We start from the raw sequence: 19,577 nt of genomic DNA, 5'->3' as shown, positions 1-19,577 counted from the left end.
TTTACTTGTACTTCCTTCAATTTAGTATACTGTATTCGCTGCTCACAATATGGTTGCCTCTATATTGGGGAGACCAAACGCAGATCGGGTGACCGCTTTGCGGAACACCTCCGCTCAGTCCGAAAGCATGACCCCGAGCTTCTGGTCACTTGCCATTTCAACAACCCCCCCGCCCCCCGCTGTCAGGCCAACATTTCTGTCTTTGGCCTGCTCCAGTGCTCCAGTGAAGAGGAACGCAAGCTCGAGGAGCAGCACCTGATCATTCGATTAGGCACTCTACAGCCTTGCAGACTGAGCGTTGAGTTCAATAACTTCAGAGCATGTCTGGCCTTGTTAAAATATTTTTATATTTTTCATTTTATTTTATTTTAATTTTTTACCTATGTGTCTGTTTTTCATGTAGACAGAGCTGCTCATTATTTCACTATTAACACTCTCTCTGGACTAATGCTTTGTCTTTCGCCACAAGCATCAACACACTCTTTGCTTTTGTCCCAGGACAGCTTTGTTATTTAATCTCTCCTGCCCTCTGCCCTATAACAGACCTCCCCTTTTGTTCTCTTCCCCATCCCCCCACCCCCCACCTCCTTCACTTGCTTAAAACCTAATTCTTTTCTAACCTTTGCCAGTTCTGATGAAAGGTCACAGACCTGAAATGTTAACTCTGCTTTTCTGTTCACAGATGCTGCCTGACCTGCAGAGTATTTCCAGCACTTTGTTTTTATTTCAGATTTCCAGCATCTGCAATATTTTGCTTTTATTTTAGTCTCTTGGACAAATGTGGATTAACAGAGAGTAGTACCTCTCCTCGTTCTTCCTACCAAAATGAATGACTTTGCACTTCTCTGCATTAAATTTCATCTACCACTTGTCTGCCCATTGCCCAGCCTGTCCATGTCCTCTTGAAGTTTATCACTGTCCTCACAGTTCACAATACTTCCAAGTTTTGTGTCATTTGCAAATTTTGAAATTGTGCCCTGTATACCCAAGCCTCGGTCATTTATATATATCAGGAAAAGCAGGGGACATAGCACAGACCCCTAGGGAACCCCACTGTATACCTTCCTCCAGTCTGAAAAACCATTTACCGCTACTCTCTGTTTCCTGTCACTCAGCCAATGTCGTATCCATGTAGCCACTGTCCCTTTTATTCCATGGGCTTTAACGTTGCTGACAAACCTGTTTTGTGGCACTTTATCAAATTTACAAGTGACTGTTAATTTTGTCCAATTTATCATTTCTAAAAGCTTTCTCACCACTGAGGTTAAACTGACTGAGCTTATCTTACACTTTCTTTTGCACAAGCATGTAACATTTGCAATTCGCCAGTCCTTTGGCACAACCCCTCTATCTAAAGAGGTTTGGAAGATTATGACCCGTGCCTCTGCAATTTCCACCCTCACTTCCCTTAGTATCCTGGGATGCATCTCATCTGGTCCTAGTGACTTATCAACTTTAAGTACAGCTAGCCTTTCTAATACCTCCTCCTTTATCAATTTTTAGCCCACCCAGTGTCTCAACTACCTCCTCTTTCACTATGACTTGAGCAACATCTTATTCCTTGGTAAAGACAGATGCAAAATACTATGATCACTGTCCCCTAAATGTTCCTCTACTGACACTTGATTAATTTGATCCACCTCAGTCCCCAGAAACAGATCCAGCAATGCCTCCTTTCTTGTTGGACTTGAAACATACTGATGTAGAAAATTCTCCTGAACACACTCTAGAAACTCTTGCCCCTCTCTGCCCTTTACACTATTACTATCCCAGTCTATATTAGGATAATTAACATCATAACATTAGGGGCTCAGCATTGCAACCTTAGAGACAAAGCATCATAACATTACAGACACAGGATTGTAACATTCGGTGACGTTATGGTGCTCTATGGCTAATGTTATAGTGCATAACATCGTAACGTTAGAGACACAGCCTTGTAACTTTAGAGACAAAGTATCATAACATTCAAGACAAAGCACCATAACATTAGAGACACAGGATTGTAAGATTGGAGGCACAGCATTGTAACGTTAGAGACAAAGCATTGTATGATTAGAGACACAGCACCATAACATTAGCCATAGAGCACCATAACGTCACCTAATTTTGTTTGCCTTACTTCTTACCTTATTCATTGTTTTTTGCCAGTATGTATACTTTTTCTCCTTTCTGTCTGTCATTTTCTCTGATTGGTCTGGTCTTAATCTTCCTAAGATATGTGAATAATAGATGCAGTATAGAGTTTGGGACAAGTAGGAGAGAACATACAATGCACAGATAATTGATGTCATGGAGGAAATTATCAAGCACTAATGCAGTCCAGGCCTGTACTGATACAAGCCATGAATAGGTGCAGTTAGACATGTCGTGTACATCTGTCACAGTGTGTGGTTCTTTCTTCAAGGAAACTTGATTGTATTCATGCTTAATTTTAGTGTTTTAACAAGTTATGACCATTCTTTACAGCTCAAGACCAGTTATCAACATTGGGGTGAATGTCACATTTTTTCCAAAGATGGTGCCTCTGTCTTTCACAACTTCCTATGGCCAGGAGAAAATTATTCAAGCTTCCGTGTGTTTTACTGCTCAATCAAAGTTTGCACCATTAGGTAATGCCTCAATGAAACAAGGGAATGTCAACATCACCTTTGTTCTTGTTTTGATGGAGACAAAAAATGGTGGGAGGGGGTTGTGCTCACATAGGAGAGATATAACTTACAGAGTACAAAGCAATGGATATTGTGGGGTAATTCAGTCAAAGGCTTTTGATGATACAACCATAAGAGCTTATCACAAAATAATAGAAGACTAGAAATGAACAGATTTTACCCTCTTGTTCATAGTAACCTCTCCCTTCCATCTCAGGTGTTAGCCTTGGCTCAGTCAGTAGCACTCCTCCATAGTCTGAAGATTGTGCATTCAAATCCCACTCTAGACACCTGAGCTCATAATCCAGGCCGGTACTCACAGTGCAGTACTGAGGGAGTGCTTTGTTGGAGGTGTGGTCTTTCATGTGAGGCATTAAACCGAGGCCATATCTGCCCTCGCAGGTGGACATAAAGGATCCCACGGCAATTATTTGAAGAGAATGGGAGTTCTCCCAAGTGTACTGACCAGAACTGCACACAGTACTCCAAATGCGGCCTAACCAACATTATGTACAACTGTAACATGACGTCCCAACTCTTATACTCAATGCCTCGGCCGATGAAGGCAAGCGTGCCGTATGCCTTCTTCACCACCCTGTCTACCTGTGTTGCCACTTTCAGGAAACTATGTACTTGCATCCCAAGGTCTCTCTGCTGAACAACACTCCCCAGGGCCCTGCCATTCACTGTATATGTCCTGCCCTGGTTTAACTTCCCAAAATGCATGACTTCGCACTTGTCTGCATTAAATTCTATTTGACAATCCCTTGCCTACTTTCCCAGTTTATCGGTATCCTGTTGTAACCTTAGACAACAACCTTCACTGTCCACTATACCACCAATTTTGGTGTCATCTGCAAACTTACTAATCATGCCGTCGACATTCACATCCAAATCATTAATATATATGACAAACAACAGAGGGCCCAGCACTGATCCCTGTGGCACACCACTGGTCACCGGCCTCCAATCTGAAAAACAACCCTCCACTACCACCCTCTGCCTCGCATCACCAAGCCAATTTTGTATCCAATTTGCTAGCTCACCCTGGATCATAGTTCCCTGAAAGTGGCAACACAGATAGACAGGGTGGTGAAGAAGGCGTATGGCATGCTTGCCTTCATCAGCCGAGGCATTGAGTACAAGAGTTGGGACGTCATGTTACAGTTGTACATAATGTTGGTTAGGCCGCATTTGGAGTACTGTGTGCAGTTCTGGTCGCCGCACTACAGGAAAGATGTGATTAAGCTAGAGAGGGTGCAGAAAAGATTCACAAGGATGTTGCCTGGTTTGGAGGGCTTGAGTTATAAAGAGAGATTGGACAGGCTGGGTCTGTTTTCCCTGGAGCGAAGGAGGCTGAGAGGGGACATGATAGAGGTATATAAAATTGAGAGGCATAGATAGGATAGATAGCCAGAGTCTGTTTCCCATGGTAGGGGTGACTAAAACTAGAGGGCATAGATTTAAGGTGAGAGGGAGGTGGTTTAAAGGGGATCAAAGGGGTAAATTTTTCACACAAAGAATAGTGGGTATCTGGAATGAGCTGCCTGAGGAGGTGGTGGAGGCAGGAACAGTAGCGACATTTAAGAGGCATCTGGACAGGTACTTGAATGAGCAAGGCATAGAGGGATATGGAATTAATGCAGGCAGGTAGGATTAGTATAGATAGTCATTCTGGGTGGCATGGACGCGGTGGGCCGAAGGGCCTGTTGCTATGCTGTACAACTCTACGACTCTAATCATTTGTATTTGGCTGGCAGTTCTTTTTTGAGTTTGAGAGGTCAAACATTCATAATCTAAGATATCCCAGCAACTCTTTTCCAGGATGTGACAGGGAAGAAGCAGTTGGGAAATCCAATGAGAAAAGCAGTTTTTGAAATCTCAGAGAAGCAAATTGTGCCAGGAACTGAGGACACTGACCGTTTAAAAGAGACTGACCTTTTTTTATTTGTTTATGGGATGTGGGCGTCACTGAGCTAGGCCAGCATTTATTGCCCCTCCCTAATTGCCCTTGAACTGAGTGACTTGCTAGGCCATTTCAGAGGACATTTTAAGAGTCAACCACATTCCTGTGGGTCTGGAGTCACATGTAGGCCAGACCAGGTAAGGACAGCAGATTTCCTTCCCTAAAGGACATTAGTGAACCAGTTGGGTTTTTACAACAATCGACAATGGTTTTATGGACACCATTAGACGAGCTTTTAATTCCAGATTTATTAATTGAATTCAAATTTCACCCTCTGCCGTGGTGGGATTCAATCCATGTCCCCAGAGCATTAGCCTGGCCATTTGAAAGGAACAGAGGATACTAGCTGTTTGAAATGGATGGAGGATACTGACCGTTTTGTATTCCTGTTATACTATTCACTTGTTCATATTTTTCGTCAGTATTTACAGTAGAGAAAGAAAATGTTGTCGAGGAGAATACTGAGATGCAGACTACTAGGCTAGATGGGATTGAGGTTCACAAGGAGGAGGTGTTTGCAATTTTGGAAAGTGTGAAAATAGATAAGTCCCCTAGGCCAGATGGGATTTATCCTAGGATTCTCTGAGAAGCCAGGGAGGAGATTGCAGAGCCTTTGTCCTTGATCTTTATGTCGTCATTGTCGACAGGAATAGTGCCGGAAGACTGGAGGATAGCAAATGTTGTCCCCTTGTTCAAGAAGGGGAGTAGTGACAGCCCTGGTAATTATAGACCTGTGAGCCTTACTTCGGTTGTGGGTAAAATGTTGGAAAAGGTTATAAGAGACAGGATTTATAATCATCTTGAAAAGAATAAGTTCATTAGCGATAGTCAGCACGGTTTTGTGAAGGGTAGGTCGTGCCTCACAAACCTTATTGAGTTTTTCGAGAAGGTGACCAAACAGGTGGATGAGGGTAAAGCAGTGGATGTGGTGTATATGGATTTCAGTAAGGCGTTTGATAAGGTTCCCCACGGTAGGCTATTGCAGAAAATACGGAAGTATGGGGTTGAAGGTGATTTAGAGCTTTGGATCAGAAATTGGCTAGCTGAAAGAAGACAGAGGGTGGTGGTTGATGGCAAATGTTCATCCTGGAGTTTAGTTACTAGTGGTGTACCACAAGGATCTGTTTTGGGGCCATTGCTGTTTGTCATTTTTATAAATGACCTGGAAGAGGGTGTAGAAGGGTGGATTAGTAAATTTGCGGATGACACGAAGGTCGGTGGAGTTGTGGATAGTGCCGAAGGATGTTGTAGGGTACAGAGGGACATAGATAGGCTGCAGAGCTGGGCTGAGAGATGGCAAATGGAGTTTAATGCGGAAAAGCGTGAGGTGATTCACTTTGGAAGGAGTAACAGGAATGCAGAGTACTGGGCTAATGGGAAGATTCTTGGTAGTGTAGATGAACAGAGAGATCTTGGTATCCAGGTACATAAATCCCTGAAAGTTGCTACCCAGGTTAATAGGGCTGTTAAGAAGGCATATGGTGTGTTAGCTTTTATTAGTAGGGGGGTCGAGTTTCGGAGCCACGAGGTCATGCTGCAGCTGTACAAAACTCTGGTGAGACCGCACCTGGAGTATTGCGTGCAGTTCTGGTCACCGCATTATAGGAAGGATGTGGAAGCTTTGGAAAGGGTGCAGAGGAGATTTACTAGGATGTTGCCTGGTATGGAGGGAAGGTCTTACGAGGAAAGGCTGAGGGACTTGAGGTTGTTTTCGTTGGAGAGAAGGAGGAGGAGAGGTGACTTAATAGAGACATATAAGATAATCAGAGGGTTAGATAGGGTGGATAGTGAGAGTCTTTTTCCTCGGATGGTGATGGCAAATTCGAGGGGACATAGCTTTAAGTTGAGGGGTGATAGATATAGGACAGATGTCAGAGGTAGTTTCTTTACTCAGAGAGTAGTAGGGGCGTGGAACGCCCTGCCTGCAACAGTAGTAGACTCGCCAACTTTAAGGGCATTTAAGTGGTCATTGGATAGACATATGGATGAAAATGGAATAGTGTAGGTCAGATGGTTTCACAGGTCGGCGCAACATCGAGGGCCGAAGGGCCTGTACTGCGCTGTAATGTTCTAATAAAATAAAAACCAATTTGTTTGGTATTTTTAAGTCAAACTAAGCTCTGAGGTAACCCTGCCACTTTCAAGGGTTGAAGTAAGAATTTATGGAGCCTTAAGATAATCTAGCACCTAAAACAATGACCAAGCGGGACTTGCTGTTCATTTATCCAAGCAAGTTATTGGAAACTTACCTAGAACTAAAGGAAAAGCCGGACACTCTGAAAGCATTTGTTCAGAGAGTTACATTCATCCCAAAGAGTGACCCAAGATACAAGAGTTAAAATAATGTAGGAGAACAAGATTTAAAAGATGCCACAGCAGAGCATTGATGGCTTAATTACAATTGAATACCAGAAGAAGGTATAAATTAACAATAGAATCATGTTGCAGTGGGAAGGTAACTGGAAAAATTAGACATTCATTATTAATGTGCTTTAATGATGTTATTCTACATACTTTGTAGATTTGAAGAATTCCTTTGCTAATTATACAATCAAGCTGGATAAAAAGCAGAAGAGTAAAAGAGTGATGTTTGCAAAGTATGATGAAACTCCTGACTCTGTATCTGATTCTGTGAGGATCTCATCTGATGTCTGTAAAAACTATTCACTCGTTGTGCAGGTAAGTTGGGAGCAGTCCTGCAAAGCAGACACTGCTATTTTTGTTGTATTCTTTCATTTAGCATCTTTCAGTATTCATCTACACCTTCTCCAGGACTTGAATACACAATCTGAGCTAACACGTCAGTGCAGTACAGAGGGAATGCTGTGTTATTCAGAAGGAATGTGAAACTGAGGTCCCATCTGTCTGTTCAGATGAATATTAAAGTTCCCATGACATCATTTGCCAATGTTCTGGCAACAGTCATCCCTTAACCAACAGCAAACACACATTAACTGGTGTCATAAGAGTTTTTTTTTAAACTAAGAAGTCAATGTACCTTTAAGACTGAGGAAAGAAAAGGACTTTCTGTGAACTGAATGTTGACTTGATATTTGAAGTGCAGGCTGCAAGGCAATTTGTGTCCAAGCAACCTGGTGAAGCTACAACCCAGGACTACTTGCATACCAAACAGCATAAGCAACATGCGATAGATAGAGCTAAGTGATCCCATAACCTACGGATCAGATCTAAGCTCTGCAATCATGCCACATCCAGTCGTGAATGGTGGTGGGCAATTAAAAAACTAACTGTAGGAGGTGACTCCACAAATATCCCCGTCCCCAATGATGGAGGAGCCCAGCGCAAGAGTGCAGAAGACCAGGCTGAAGCATTTGCAACAATCTTCAGCCAGAAGATCCGAGCGAATGATCCATCTCGGAATCCTCCTGAAGTCCCCAGCATCACAGATGCCAGTCATCAGCCAATTTGACTCACTCCACATGATATCAAGAAACGACTGAAGGCACTGGATACTGCAGAGGCTATGGGCCCTGACAACATTCCGGCAATCGTACTGAAGACCTGTGCTCCAGAACTTGTCGCGCCCCTAGCCGAGCAGTTCCAGTACAGCTACAACACTGGCATCTACCTCGCAATGTGGAAAATTGCCCAGGTATGTCCTGTACACAAAAAGCAGGAAAAGTCCAACCCGGCCAATTACCGCCCCATCAGTCTACACTCAATCATCCCCATTTCCAGCATTTCTTGTTTTTATGATAGTCTAGTCTCAATCATTAGTAAAGTGATGGAAGATGTCGTCAACGGTGCTATTAAGCAGCACTGAGCAATAACATGCTCAGTGATGCTCAGTTTGGGTTCCGCCTGGCCCCTTAGCACCTGACCTCATTACAGCCTTGGTTCAGACATGGACAAAAGAGCGAACTCGAGGTGAGGTGAGAGTGACTGCCCTTGACATCAAGGCAGCATTTGACTGAATATGGCATCAAGGAGCCCTAGCAAAACTGGAGTCAGTGGGAATCGGGGGAAAAACTCTCCGCTGGTTGGAGTCATACCTAGCACAAAGGAAGATGGTTGTATTTGTTGGAGGTCAATTATCTGAGCTCCAGGACATCACTGCAGGAGTTCCTCAGGGTAGTGTTCTAAGCCCAACCATCTTCAGCTGCTTTACAAGGCACAAGTCAGGAGTGTGATGGAATACTCTCCACTTGCCTGGATGGGTGCAGCTCCAACAACACTCAAGGAGCTTGACACCATCCAGCACAAAGCAACCTGCTTGATTGGCATTCCATCCACAAACATTCACTCCCTCCACCACCAACGCACAGTGACAGCAGTGTGTACCATCAACAAGATGCACTGCAGCAACGCACCAAGGCTCCTTAGACAGCACCTTCCAAACCTGCGGCCTCTACCACCCAGAAGGACACGGGCAGCAGTTGCATGGGAACACCACCACCTGCAAGTTCCCCTCCTGACTTGGAAATATATCGCCGTTCCTTCACTGTCGCTGGGTCAAAATCCTGGAACTGCCTAACAGCACTGTGTGTGTACCAACCCCACATGGACTGCAGTGGTTCAAGAAGACAGCTCACCACCACCTTCTCAACAGCAATTAGGGATGGGCAATAAATGCTGGCATGGCCAGCGCCACCCACATCCCATGAACGAATCAAAAAGAAGATTTACAATTACCTTGTGACTAGATTGTTGTTGAAAAGTTAGTTTCACTTTTGGGGTTGTTCAGTTACTGCTGGAGACTGGCCAGGAATACAGCCCAGAAAGCTCTTTCTCTTGAAAAATAATTTCTGTATCAAGTAAAATTCTAATTTCTTCATGAAGTTAAAAGAACTTTGAAGGAGTTGCAAATCTAATGTATGAGAGGTAAAACCCTTGTTGTTGTTTATGCCTGAAGAGAGGAAAAGACCCAGAAAAAGGGAAGTTGCTACATTCTGTGGAGAAACACTGCTTTACTGAGAGGAAGCCTGTATTGTTGAAGGTTGCAAAAGTCCTATTGTCTCTAGTCTCTCTGCCTCAAGCGTGATTTCTATTTTTTTATTTTTGGAAGTTCCTGAAATCTCAAGAAAGCTTCTACTATAGGACTTCTACTTTAAAAATTGAAGTAGACCTGTTGCTACAACTGTTGCTGAAAGATCTGTGTGATGCCTGCCGCAGATGAATTGCCTTGAACGCCTGGCCATCACACACTGTTTAGCAAACTTGCCTCGAGAGACTTTGAGTGGCCTCTGACTATTCGACTCTGGGACACCTCATCCATCCAGAAATATCCTACCAGAAGTTACAACACAGTTATTTTATTATTCTAAAGAAACGGTTGTAAAATCAATATATCCGTTTTCCCTGGTTAACTGTTGGTAATTGAATGTATGTGTGTGCATGAGGGTTAGGAATATTAAGGAGTTATAAAATCTTTTTCATACATATACAATTATCTCATTATTGTTTAAAACTTGGTTTATTAATAAATAGCTAATTTTGTTGTTGTTTAACAAAACCTGGTTTTGTGTGCTTTATTCTGGGGGATAATTAAAGTGTTTAATTTGGCTATTTTCTGATAGGCGGGAAACTTTACTAATATGCTGTGACCCGTGGAGTTGTGGGACTGAATTAACAGTGCATTACTCCTGCCTTGGTTGTAACACTGGTCAATTATTTCATTTTGTGAGATCTTATTTTGCATAAATTGGCTGCTGTATTTGGCTTCATAATATCAGTGATTGTTCTTAAAGAAAGTAATTCTTTGGCTGTGAAGAACTTTTGGGATGCCTGAGGACATGAAAAGTATAATGTACATGGAAATTATTTTTCTGCAGTTCAAGGAGGTTAAAATGCCTAATGAAGATTATACTATATTAATAAGAGATACTACTATATTAATATCAGGAGATGAATGTAAATTAGTTTTTTTTTATTCGTTTATGGGACGTGATCTTTGCTGGCTATGGCAGCATTTATTGCCCATCCCTGATTGCCCTTGAGAAGGTGCTGGTGAGCTGCCTTCTTGAACTGCTGCAGTCCTTGGGGTTTAGGTACACCAAGGCCAGAATTTTATGCCACCCCAGCGAGCTGGATGATGGCAGGTGGGTTGGCGTAAAATTGAGTGGGAGGCTCCGGGAGGACTTCCCAACCTACTCCCGCCTCCGCCCCACTTTACGTGAACTGTGGGGGTGGTGAGAAACAGGCTGCCCGCCCAGGCCAATCAAGGCACTTAATGGCCACTTAAGAGCTGTTGCCCGCCTCTACAGGGATTTTACCCGTGGCAAGCGGGCATCCGGGAGACGTAAAAGGCCACCCATTGAAATGTGGCAGCCTCTCAGGCACAGGGTTCCCGATTGAGGGCTGCTCCCGCTTCCCCAACCATGCCCAGGACCCGAGACGACCCCCCCCTTCCCCCCAAACGACCATCCGTGCCTCACGACCGATTAGCCCGGTGAGGCAACCCTAACTTACCTGGACTCCTGGCTCCAGTCCTTGGCTGGGCTCCAGTCCCACTAGTGGCCACGCTCCCGGTGGCGCTGCTGGGACGAAGAGCTGTCGGCCCGATAATTGACCGGCAGCTCAATGAGGCGGGTCTTCCTCCCTCAAGTGGGTGGAACTCCCACATCGGAACATTTAAAGCCCGGGGACACGTAAAATGCGGGTCGGATCCCCGGGCCAGGCGGAAGCGGGTTCACCACTGACTTTTCCCATCCACCCGGCATAAAATCCAGCCTCAACAGTGCTGTTTGGACAGGAGTTCCAGGACTTTGACTCAGCGACAGTGAAAGTAGAATATATTAATGTCAGGAAATTGATTTCAGGGAGAATATAATATATTAATTATGTTCAAATCCCTGCATGGCCCCACCCCACCCTATCTCTCCAGTCCTACAACTCTTTGAGGACTCTACATTTGTCCAACTCTGGCCTCTTCTTCATCCCACCGTTGGCGGCTATGCCTTCATCCTTCTAGGCCCTAAATTCTGGAATTTTCCCCCCCAAGCCACTTTGCCTTTCACCTCTCTCTCTTCTTCAACACCTTACTTAAAACCTACCTCTTTACCAAGATTTTGGTTATTACTCCTAATATCTCCTTTTCTGGCTCGGTGTCAGTTTTTGTCTGATTACTTTTCTGTGTAGAGCCTTGGAACATTTTTCTGTTAAAGATGCTATTGTTTTAATTTCATAGGAAAATAGTTTATTTTTATTATTTGACTTTTGTTGTAAGAATTGGACAGTCCTAAAACAGATTAAAATTCTGATTAACAAATATCATTCTTTAATTTCAGCATTGTACGATTGATTGTGTCTCTGCAATTATTGTAGAGGTGAACTATAATCTGCACAACATTGAAGAGAAGGCTGGACTACCCTCACCAATTCTTGATAAATTTACCAACCCTTCAACACATATTGAGGTAAAAATGACAAACTAGAAAAGCTGAATTATAGTGTTTTAAAGTATATTCTTGGATGCAGTTGGTTAGAGATTATGAATGACTCAGCATTTTATCAGATTGTGTTTGGTTATTTTTGTAATCATAAACTCTTACAGCACAGAAGAAGGCCATTTGGCCTATCACTCCTCTGCCAGCTATCCAATTAGTCCCACTCCCCTTACTCTTTCCCCAAAGCCCTGCAGATTTTTCCTTTTCAAATATTTATCTAATTCCCTTTTGAAAGTTACTGAATCAGCTTTCACCATCATTTCAGGCAGCGTGTTCCAGATCACAATAACTCACTCCAGAAAAAGATTTGTCCTTATCTCCCCTCTGGTTATTTTGTCAATTACCTTAAATCTGTGTTTTCTGTTTACTGACCCTCCTGCCACCAGAAACAGATTCTCCCTATTTATACCGTAAATATCTTTCATAACTTAAAACACCTCATTTAAATCTCCTCTTAACCATCTCTGCTCTAAGGAGAACAATCCCAGCTTCTCCAGTCTCTCCACATGAATGAAGTCCCCCATCCCCGGTACCATTCAAATAAATCGCCTCTTTACCAAGCAATGTCTCCCTTTGTGGCTCAGCATCCATTTTATTTATGCCTATCTGAAAATAGTGCATTGAGTACTGCTGAAAATAGAGACATTTGTTGAAGCTTTTCATCTTGCACTCATCAGGGCAATCGCAAGAATACCAATGCAAGGGAAACAACAAATTTACACTATATGAGAAGAGAGTGCTGATTGGTTGAAAAGTGGACTCTGATTGGTAGAGGCGTTGCCATGGAGAATGCACCAGTTTATGGTGACTGACAGTTAACTGTCAAGCTTTGTTTGAAATTTAAAAGAGGTAGCTTGACTCTGGTCAAGGTATTGCCCTGAAGAATGAACCATCGAATAGCTGTCACTTATTTTGTTTCGCTGAAACAGGCACAATGTATGTACATGTTTCTGTTTGCAAAGGACAGGGCCCTATGTATTAATATATGTAGCTTCCAGTAGGTGCAAATGTGCCTCCGAGCCCGACTGACAATCTTAAATTGGTTGTCAGCGTAATTCTTAGCACACTGAGGATTATTTAGCAAATGTTGTCCAACTGTAGAATTACATCCAATGTTGGACACTGTGTTTTGAGTTTTGCAAGCACAGGCTGGTTGGATACGGCCTGTACCTTACCCATTGCAAACAGCGGAAGGGACATATTGTTTGATGTAATCCACCAGTCTTTTGGACGTACGGCCTATATACCTAGCATCACACTGGCATTAAAATTCATATATCACATTATTCATTTGTGTGATAGGCTGAACAGCTTTTTGGCTTGATGGCAGCATCCTGTTAGTGGCGAACACCACACGTGTTGCTGCTGCATAATAGCAGCATGAAACAGCGAGCTTCACCTGTTGCTCAAATTTTTGGGTTACATTACCCTTCCAGGGTAATCTGAGGCAAACTGGGCACTTTTCAGGGCCAAAAATAACAGCCTTAGGCCCGTTCATAAGTTTGCATGATGTACAGGAAGAAATTTTTTTTTTTTTTATTTCCAAAATATACTTTATTCATAAACATCTGTAAAAATTACATTGCCAAACAGTTTCCAAACAGCACCAAAAAATACAAACATTGCAAGGGAGATCAGTTTCCTTCAATACTATCATGAGTTTCTTCCCAACCCTTCTGTTTCACAATTGTCATGTCAATTACAGTTTTACATTTACAGCAATTGAGAATATTAACGATACAGTTCGAGGGGTTTCCCATGGATCCAGCCCCTCAGTCAAGCTTGGTGGGGGAACCTTACACTGTGCTCTTTCCCCATTGAGCCTTTGCTGCGGCTGCCCCAAGCTTTAGTGCGTCCCTCAGCACGTAGTCCTGGACCTTGGAATGTGCCAGTCTGCAACATTCGGTGGTGGACAACTCTTTGCGCTGGAAGACCAGCAAGTTTCGGGCAGACCAAAGGGCGTCTTTCACCGAATTGATAGTCCTCCAGCAGCAGTTGATGTTTGTCTCGGTGTGTGTCCCTGGGAACAGCCCGTAGAGCACAGACTCCTGTGTTACAGAGCTGCTTGGGATGAACCTTGACAAAAACCACTGCATCTCTTTCCACACCTGCTTTGCAAAGGCACATTCCAGGAGGAGGTGGCGACCCACCACAGCCAACGCGGGGGCACTGTGCGGAGGGGGCGAGACTTCGGGTGTGCATGAAGGATCTGACGGGGAGGGCCCTTCTCACCACCAGCCAAGCTACGTCTTGGTGCTTGTTTGAAAGTTCTGGTGATGAGGCATTCCGCCAAATGACTTTGACGGTCTGCTCGGGGAACCATCCGACAGGATCCACCGTTTCCTTTTCCCGTAGGGCCTTGAGGACATTCCGTGCAGACCACTGCCTGATGGACTGGTGGTCAAAGGTGTTTTCCCGCAGAAACTGCTCCACGAAGGATAGGTGGTACGGCACTGCCCAACTGCATGGAGCGTTCCGCAGCAATGTGACCAGGCCCATCCTTCGCAACACCGGGGACAGATAGAACCTCAGCACGTAGTGACACTTGGAGTTTGCGTACTGGGGATCTACACACAGCTTGATGCAGCCGCACACGAAGGTGGTCATCAGGATGAGGGCCGCGTTGGGTACATTTTTCCCGCCCTTGTCCAGAGATTTGAACATCGTGTCCCTCCGGACCCGGTCCATTTTAGATCCCCAGACGAAGCGGAAAATGGCTCGGGTGACTGCCACGGCGCAGGAGTGGGGTATGGGCCAGACCTGCGCCACGTAGAGCAACAACGTGAGCGCCTCGCACCTGATGACCAGGTTCTTACCCACAATGGAGAGAGATCGCTGCCCCCACATGCCCAACTTTTGTCGTACCTTGGCTACTCGCTCCTCCCATGTTTTGGTGCATGCCCCGGCCCTTCCGAACCATATCCCCAGCACCTTCAGGTAATCTGACCTGACGGTGAAGGGGACAAAGGATCGGTCAGCCCAGTTCCCAAAGAACATGGCCTCGCTCTTGCCGTGGTTAACTTTGGCTCCCGAGGCCAGTTCGAACTGGTCGCAGATGCTCATCAGTCTGCGCACGGACAGAAGACGGCGACGTCATCCATGTACAGAGAGGTTTTGACCTGAGTGCCTCCGCTGCCTGGGATTGTCACCCCTCTTATGCTCGCATCCTTCCTAATAGACTCAGCAAAGGGTTCAATACAGCAAACAAACAAGACCGGGGACAGAGGACAGCCCTGTCTGACTCCAGATTTGATCGGGAAACTTTCAGATTCCCACCCGTTGATTGACACTGCGCTACTGATGTTTGTGTAGAGCAGTTGGATCCAATTGCAGATTCCCTCCCCAAACCCCATTTTGGAAAGCACGTCCATCATGTAGGTGTGCGATATCCTGTCAAAAGCCTTCTCCTGGTCCAGGCTGATGAGGCAGGTGTCCAACCTCCTGTCCCGTACGTAGGCGATCGTATCCCTGAGTAGCGCGAGACTATCAGAGATCTTCCTGCCGGGTACAGTACAGGTCTGATCGGGGTGAATCACCAACTCCAGAGCAGACTTGACTCGACTGGCTATGACTTTGGACAGAATCTTGTAATCAACATTAAGCAGTGAGATGGGCCGCCAATTTCTGATTTCTGCCCTCTCCCCCTTCTGCTTGTAAATGAGGGTGATGATGCCTTTTCTCATGGTCTCTGACATGCTGCCGGCCAGGAGCATACTCTCGTATACTTCCAGCAGGTCCGGGCCGACCCAGTCCCACAGGGCCGAGTACAACTCGACCGGTAAGCCGTCGCTCCCGGGGGTTTTACTCGTCTCGAAAGACTCGACGGCCTTTGTCAGCTCGTCCAGAGTTAGCGGCTTGTCCAGTCTCTCCCTCCTGCTGTCATCTAGGACCTCTGTGATAGATGACAGGAAGGACTGGGAGGCTCTGCTGTCTGTGGGCTTCGCGTCATACAGCCCAGCATAAAAGGAAGAAATGATCTGATCAGGGTAGCCATTGTCACAAAATAAGTGACAGCCATTCACTGGTCCATTCCTCAGGGCAATGCCTTGACCACTCAGAGTCAAGCTGCCCGGTTTACATTTCAAACAAAGCTTGGCAGTTAACTGTCAGTCACCATAAACTGATGCATTCTCCTTGGCAACACCTCTACCAATCAGAGTCCATTTGCAGCCAATCAGCACTCTCTTCTCATACAGTATAAATTTGTTGTTTCCCTTACATTGGTATTCTTATGATTTGTCCAGATGAGTGCAAGACGAAAAGCTTCAACAAAATGTCTCTATTTTCAGCAATACTCAAATTCTGTATTACCAAACAACTACTTATGCCATTCTGTGAAATACTTTACATTGAAAGTGCTACATAAAACCAAGCTATTCCTGTTCTTAATGTGGGAGTTTCGAGACTATACAGGACAATCACAGGTATGAAAAATTGTTTCCAGATTAACCCATTTGAAGTAGGGTTATAGTATTGGAGGTCTCACATTGTCTGAGAAAGATATACTGCTGGGTGTCACCAATGGCTTGTTCAAGCGCAGTTGTTGCTACCAAGATGACTGATTTGTGAGGTTAGCTGAGCTGATGATGTGCAACTCACTTCTTTCCTCCTTTTCTATATAGTCTTCTTCTTTGGCCTCCTTGTCTCGAGAGACAATGGGTAAGCACCTAGAGGTGGTCAGTGGTTTGTGGAGCAGCGCCTGGAGTGGCTATAAAGGCCAATTCTAGAGTGACAGACTCTTCCGCAGGCGCTGCAGATAAAATTGGTTGTCGGGGCTGTTACACAATTGGCTCTCTCCTTGCACTTCTGTCTTTTTTCCTGCCAACTGCTAAGTCTCTTCGACTCGCCACTCTTTAGCCCCGCCTTTATGGCTGTCTGCCAGCTCTGGCGATCACTGGCAACTGACTCCCATGACTTGTAGTCAATGTCACAGGACTTCATGTTGTGTTTGCAGACGTCTTTAAAGCAGAGACATGGACAGCCGGTGGGTCTGATGCCAGTGATGGGCTCGCTGTACAATGCGTCCTTGGGGATCCTGCCATCTTCCATGCAGCTCACATGGCCAAGCCATCTCAAGTGCCGTTGGCTCAGTAGGGTGTATATGCTGGGGATGTTGGCCGCCTCGAGGACTTCTGTGTTGGAGATACGGTCCTGCCACCTGATGCCAAAGATTCTCCGGAGACAGCGAAGATGGAATGAGTTGAGACGTCACTCTTGGCTGACATACGTTGTCCAGGCCTCGCTACCGTAGAGCAAGTCACTGAGGTCACAGGCTTGAAACACTCGGACTTTTGTGTTCCGTGTCAGTGCGCCATTTTCCCACACCCTCATTGCCGGTCTGGACATGGCAGCAGACGCCTTTCCCATGCGCTCATTGATTTCTTCATCGAGAGACAGGCTACTGGTGATAGTTGAGCCTATGTAGGTGAACTCTTGAACCACTTCCAGAGCGTGGTCGCCGATATTGATGGATGGAGCATTTCTGATGTTCTGTCCCATGCTGTTCGTTTTCTTGAGGCTGATGGTTAGGCCAAATCCGTTGCAGGCAGCCACAATCCTGTCGATGAGTCTCTGCAGACACTCTTCTGTGCAGGATGTTAATGCAGCATCGTCAGCAAAGAGGAGTTCCCTGATGAGGACTTTCCATACTTTGGTCTTCGCTCTTAGACGGGCAAGGTTGAACAACCTGCCCCCTGATCTTGTGTGGAGGAAAATTCCTTCTTCTGAAGACTTGAACACATGTGAGAGCAGCAGTGAGAAGAAGATCCCAAACAGTGTAGGTGCGAGAACACAGTCCTGTTTCACGCCACTCAGGATAGGAAAGGGGTCTGATGAGGCGCCGCTATACTGAATTGTGCCTTTCATATTGTCATGGAACGAGGTGATGATACTTAGTAGTTTTGGTGGACATCCGATCTTTGCTGGTAGTCTGAAGAGACCACATCTGCTGACAAGGTCAAAGGCTTTGGTGAGATCTATGAAAGCAACATAGAGGGGCATCTGTTGTTCGTGGCATTTCTCCTGTAGCTGGCGAAGGGAGAACAGCATGTCAATGGTGGATCTCTCTGCTCGAATACCGCACTGTGCCTCAGGGTAGACATGCTCAGTCAGCTTCTAGAGTCTGTTTAAAACGACTCAAGCGAAGACTTTCCCCACTATGCTGAGCAGGGAGATTCCACAGTAGTTGTTTCAGTCACCGCGGTCACCCTTGTTCTTATAGAGGGTGATGATATTGACATTGTGCATGTCCCGGTCTACTGCTCCCTCATCCCAGCACAGGCAAAGCAGTTCATGGAGTGCTGAGAATCTAACCATCTCACCATGACATTCAATGGCATTAGGATCGCTGAATCCCCCACTATCAACATCCTAGGGGCTACCATTGACCAGAAACTGAACTGGAGTATCTATATAAATACTGTGGCTACAATAGCAGGTCAGAGGCTAGGAATCCTGTGACGAGCAACTCACTACCTGACTCCCTTAAGCCTGTCCACCATCTACAAGGCACAAGTCAGGAGTGTGATGGAATACTCTCCAGTTGCCGGGATGGGTGCAGCTCCAACAACACTCAAGAAGCTCAACACCGTCCAGGACAAAGCAGCCTGCTTGATTGGCACCCCATCCACAAACATTCACTCCCTCCACCACCGACGCAAAGTGGCAGCAGTGTGTACCATCTGCAAGATGCACTGCAGCAACACACCAAGGCTTCTTCGACAGCACCTTCCAAACTCACGACCTGTTCCACCTAGAAGGACAAGGGCTGCAAATGCATGGGAACACCACCTCCTGCAAGTTCCCCTCCAAGCCACACACCATCCAGACTTGGGACTATATTGCCGTTCCTTCACTGTCGCTGGGTCAAAATCCTGGAACTCCCTTCCTAATAGCACTGTGGATGTACCTGAAGGTCTGCAAAGGAAACCCGACCTGAGCCCGAATGCCAGACCCGGAGGTCCGACCTTACCCGACACATGTCGTCAGGTCCCGTCGGGGTCGGGTCAGGTAGCAGGCCTTTACGCATGTACTGATGTAAAGGCCTGCCACCCGACCCGACCCCGACGGGTCTCGACGACGTGTCGGGTTCGGGTCGGGTCGGACTTCCAGGTCAGGCATTCGGGCTCGGGTCAGGTTTTCTTTGCAGTCCTTTAGATGTACCTACTTCACATGGACTGCAGTGGTTCAAAAAGGCAGCTCACCACCACCTTCTCGAGGACAATTAGGGATGGGCAATAAATGCTGGCCTGGCCAGTGATGCCCACATCCCATGACTGGATAAAAATAATCGCACTTCTCTGTATTCAATTCCATCTGCTTCTTGTCTGCCCTTTCTGCTAGCCGATTTATGTTCTGTTGCAGTCGATTAGTATCATCCTCACTGTCTGCCACACCTCCAAGTATGGTATCATTGGCAAATTTTGAAATTTTGCTCTGTATTCCAATATCCATCCATTTATATCTATCAAAAAAAAATTGGTTCACCACTGGGGAACACCACTATCTACCATCCTCCAGTCTGAAGAACAGCTATTTACCATGACTCACTGTTTT

General features: G+C 45.5%; 1 protein-coding gene across 4 annotated transcripts in view; it reads left to right on the top strand.

Moving 5' to 3' along the window:
• The window catches only part of LOC137346877 (integrin alpha-E-like), a 397,091-nt gene that overhangs the window by 258,958 nt on the left and 118,556 nt on the right, over positions 1–19,577 (top strand). For all 4 annotated transcript variants that reach the window (XM_068010834.1, XM_068010835.1, XM_068010833.1 and 1 more), the window contains 3 exons: positions 2,470–2,612; positions 7,139–7,296; positions 11,865–11,993. In XM_068010834.1, the coding sequence (XP_067866935.1) occupies positions 2,470–2,612; positions 7,139–7,296; positions 11,865–11,993 (430 nt within the window). The remainder of the gene's footprint in view (positions 1–2,469; positions 2,613–7,138; positions 7,297–11,864; positions 11,994–19,577) is intronic.

This window comes from Heterodontus francisci, chromosome 30 (assembly GCF_036365525.1).
Source record: "Heterodontus francisci isolate sHetFra1 chromosome 30, sHetFra1.hap1, whole genome shotgun sequence".
Lineage (NCBI taxonomy): Eukaryota > Metazoa > Chordata > Chondrichthyes > Heterodontiformes > Heterodontidae > Heterodontus > Heterodontus francisci.
Note: the sequence above shows the minus strand (reverse complement) of the source record. Positions and strands in the feature narration are given on the sequence as shown.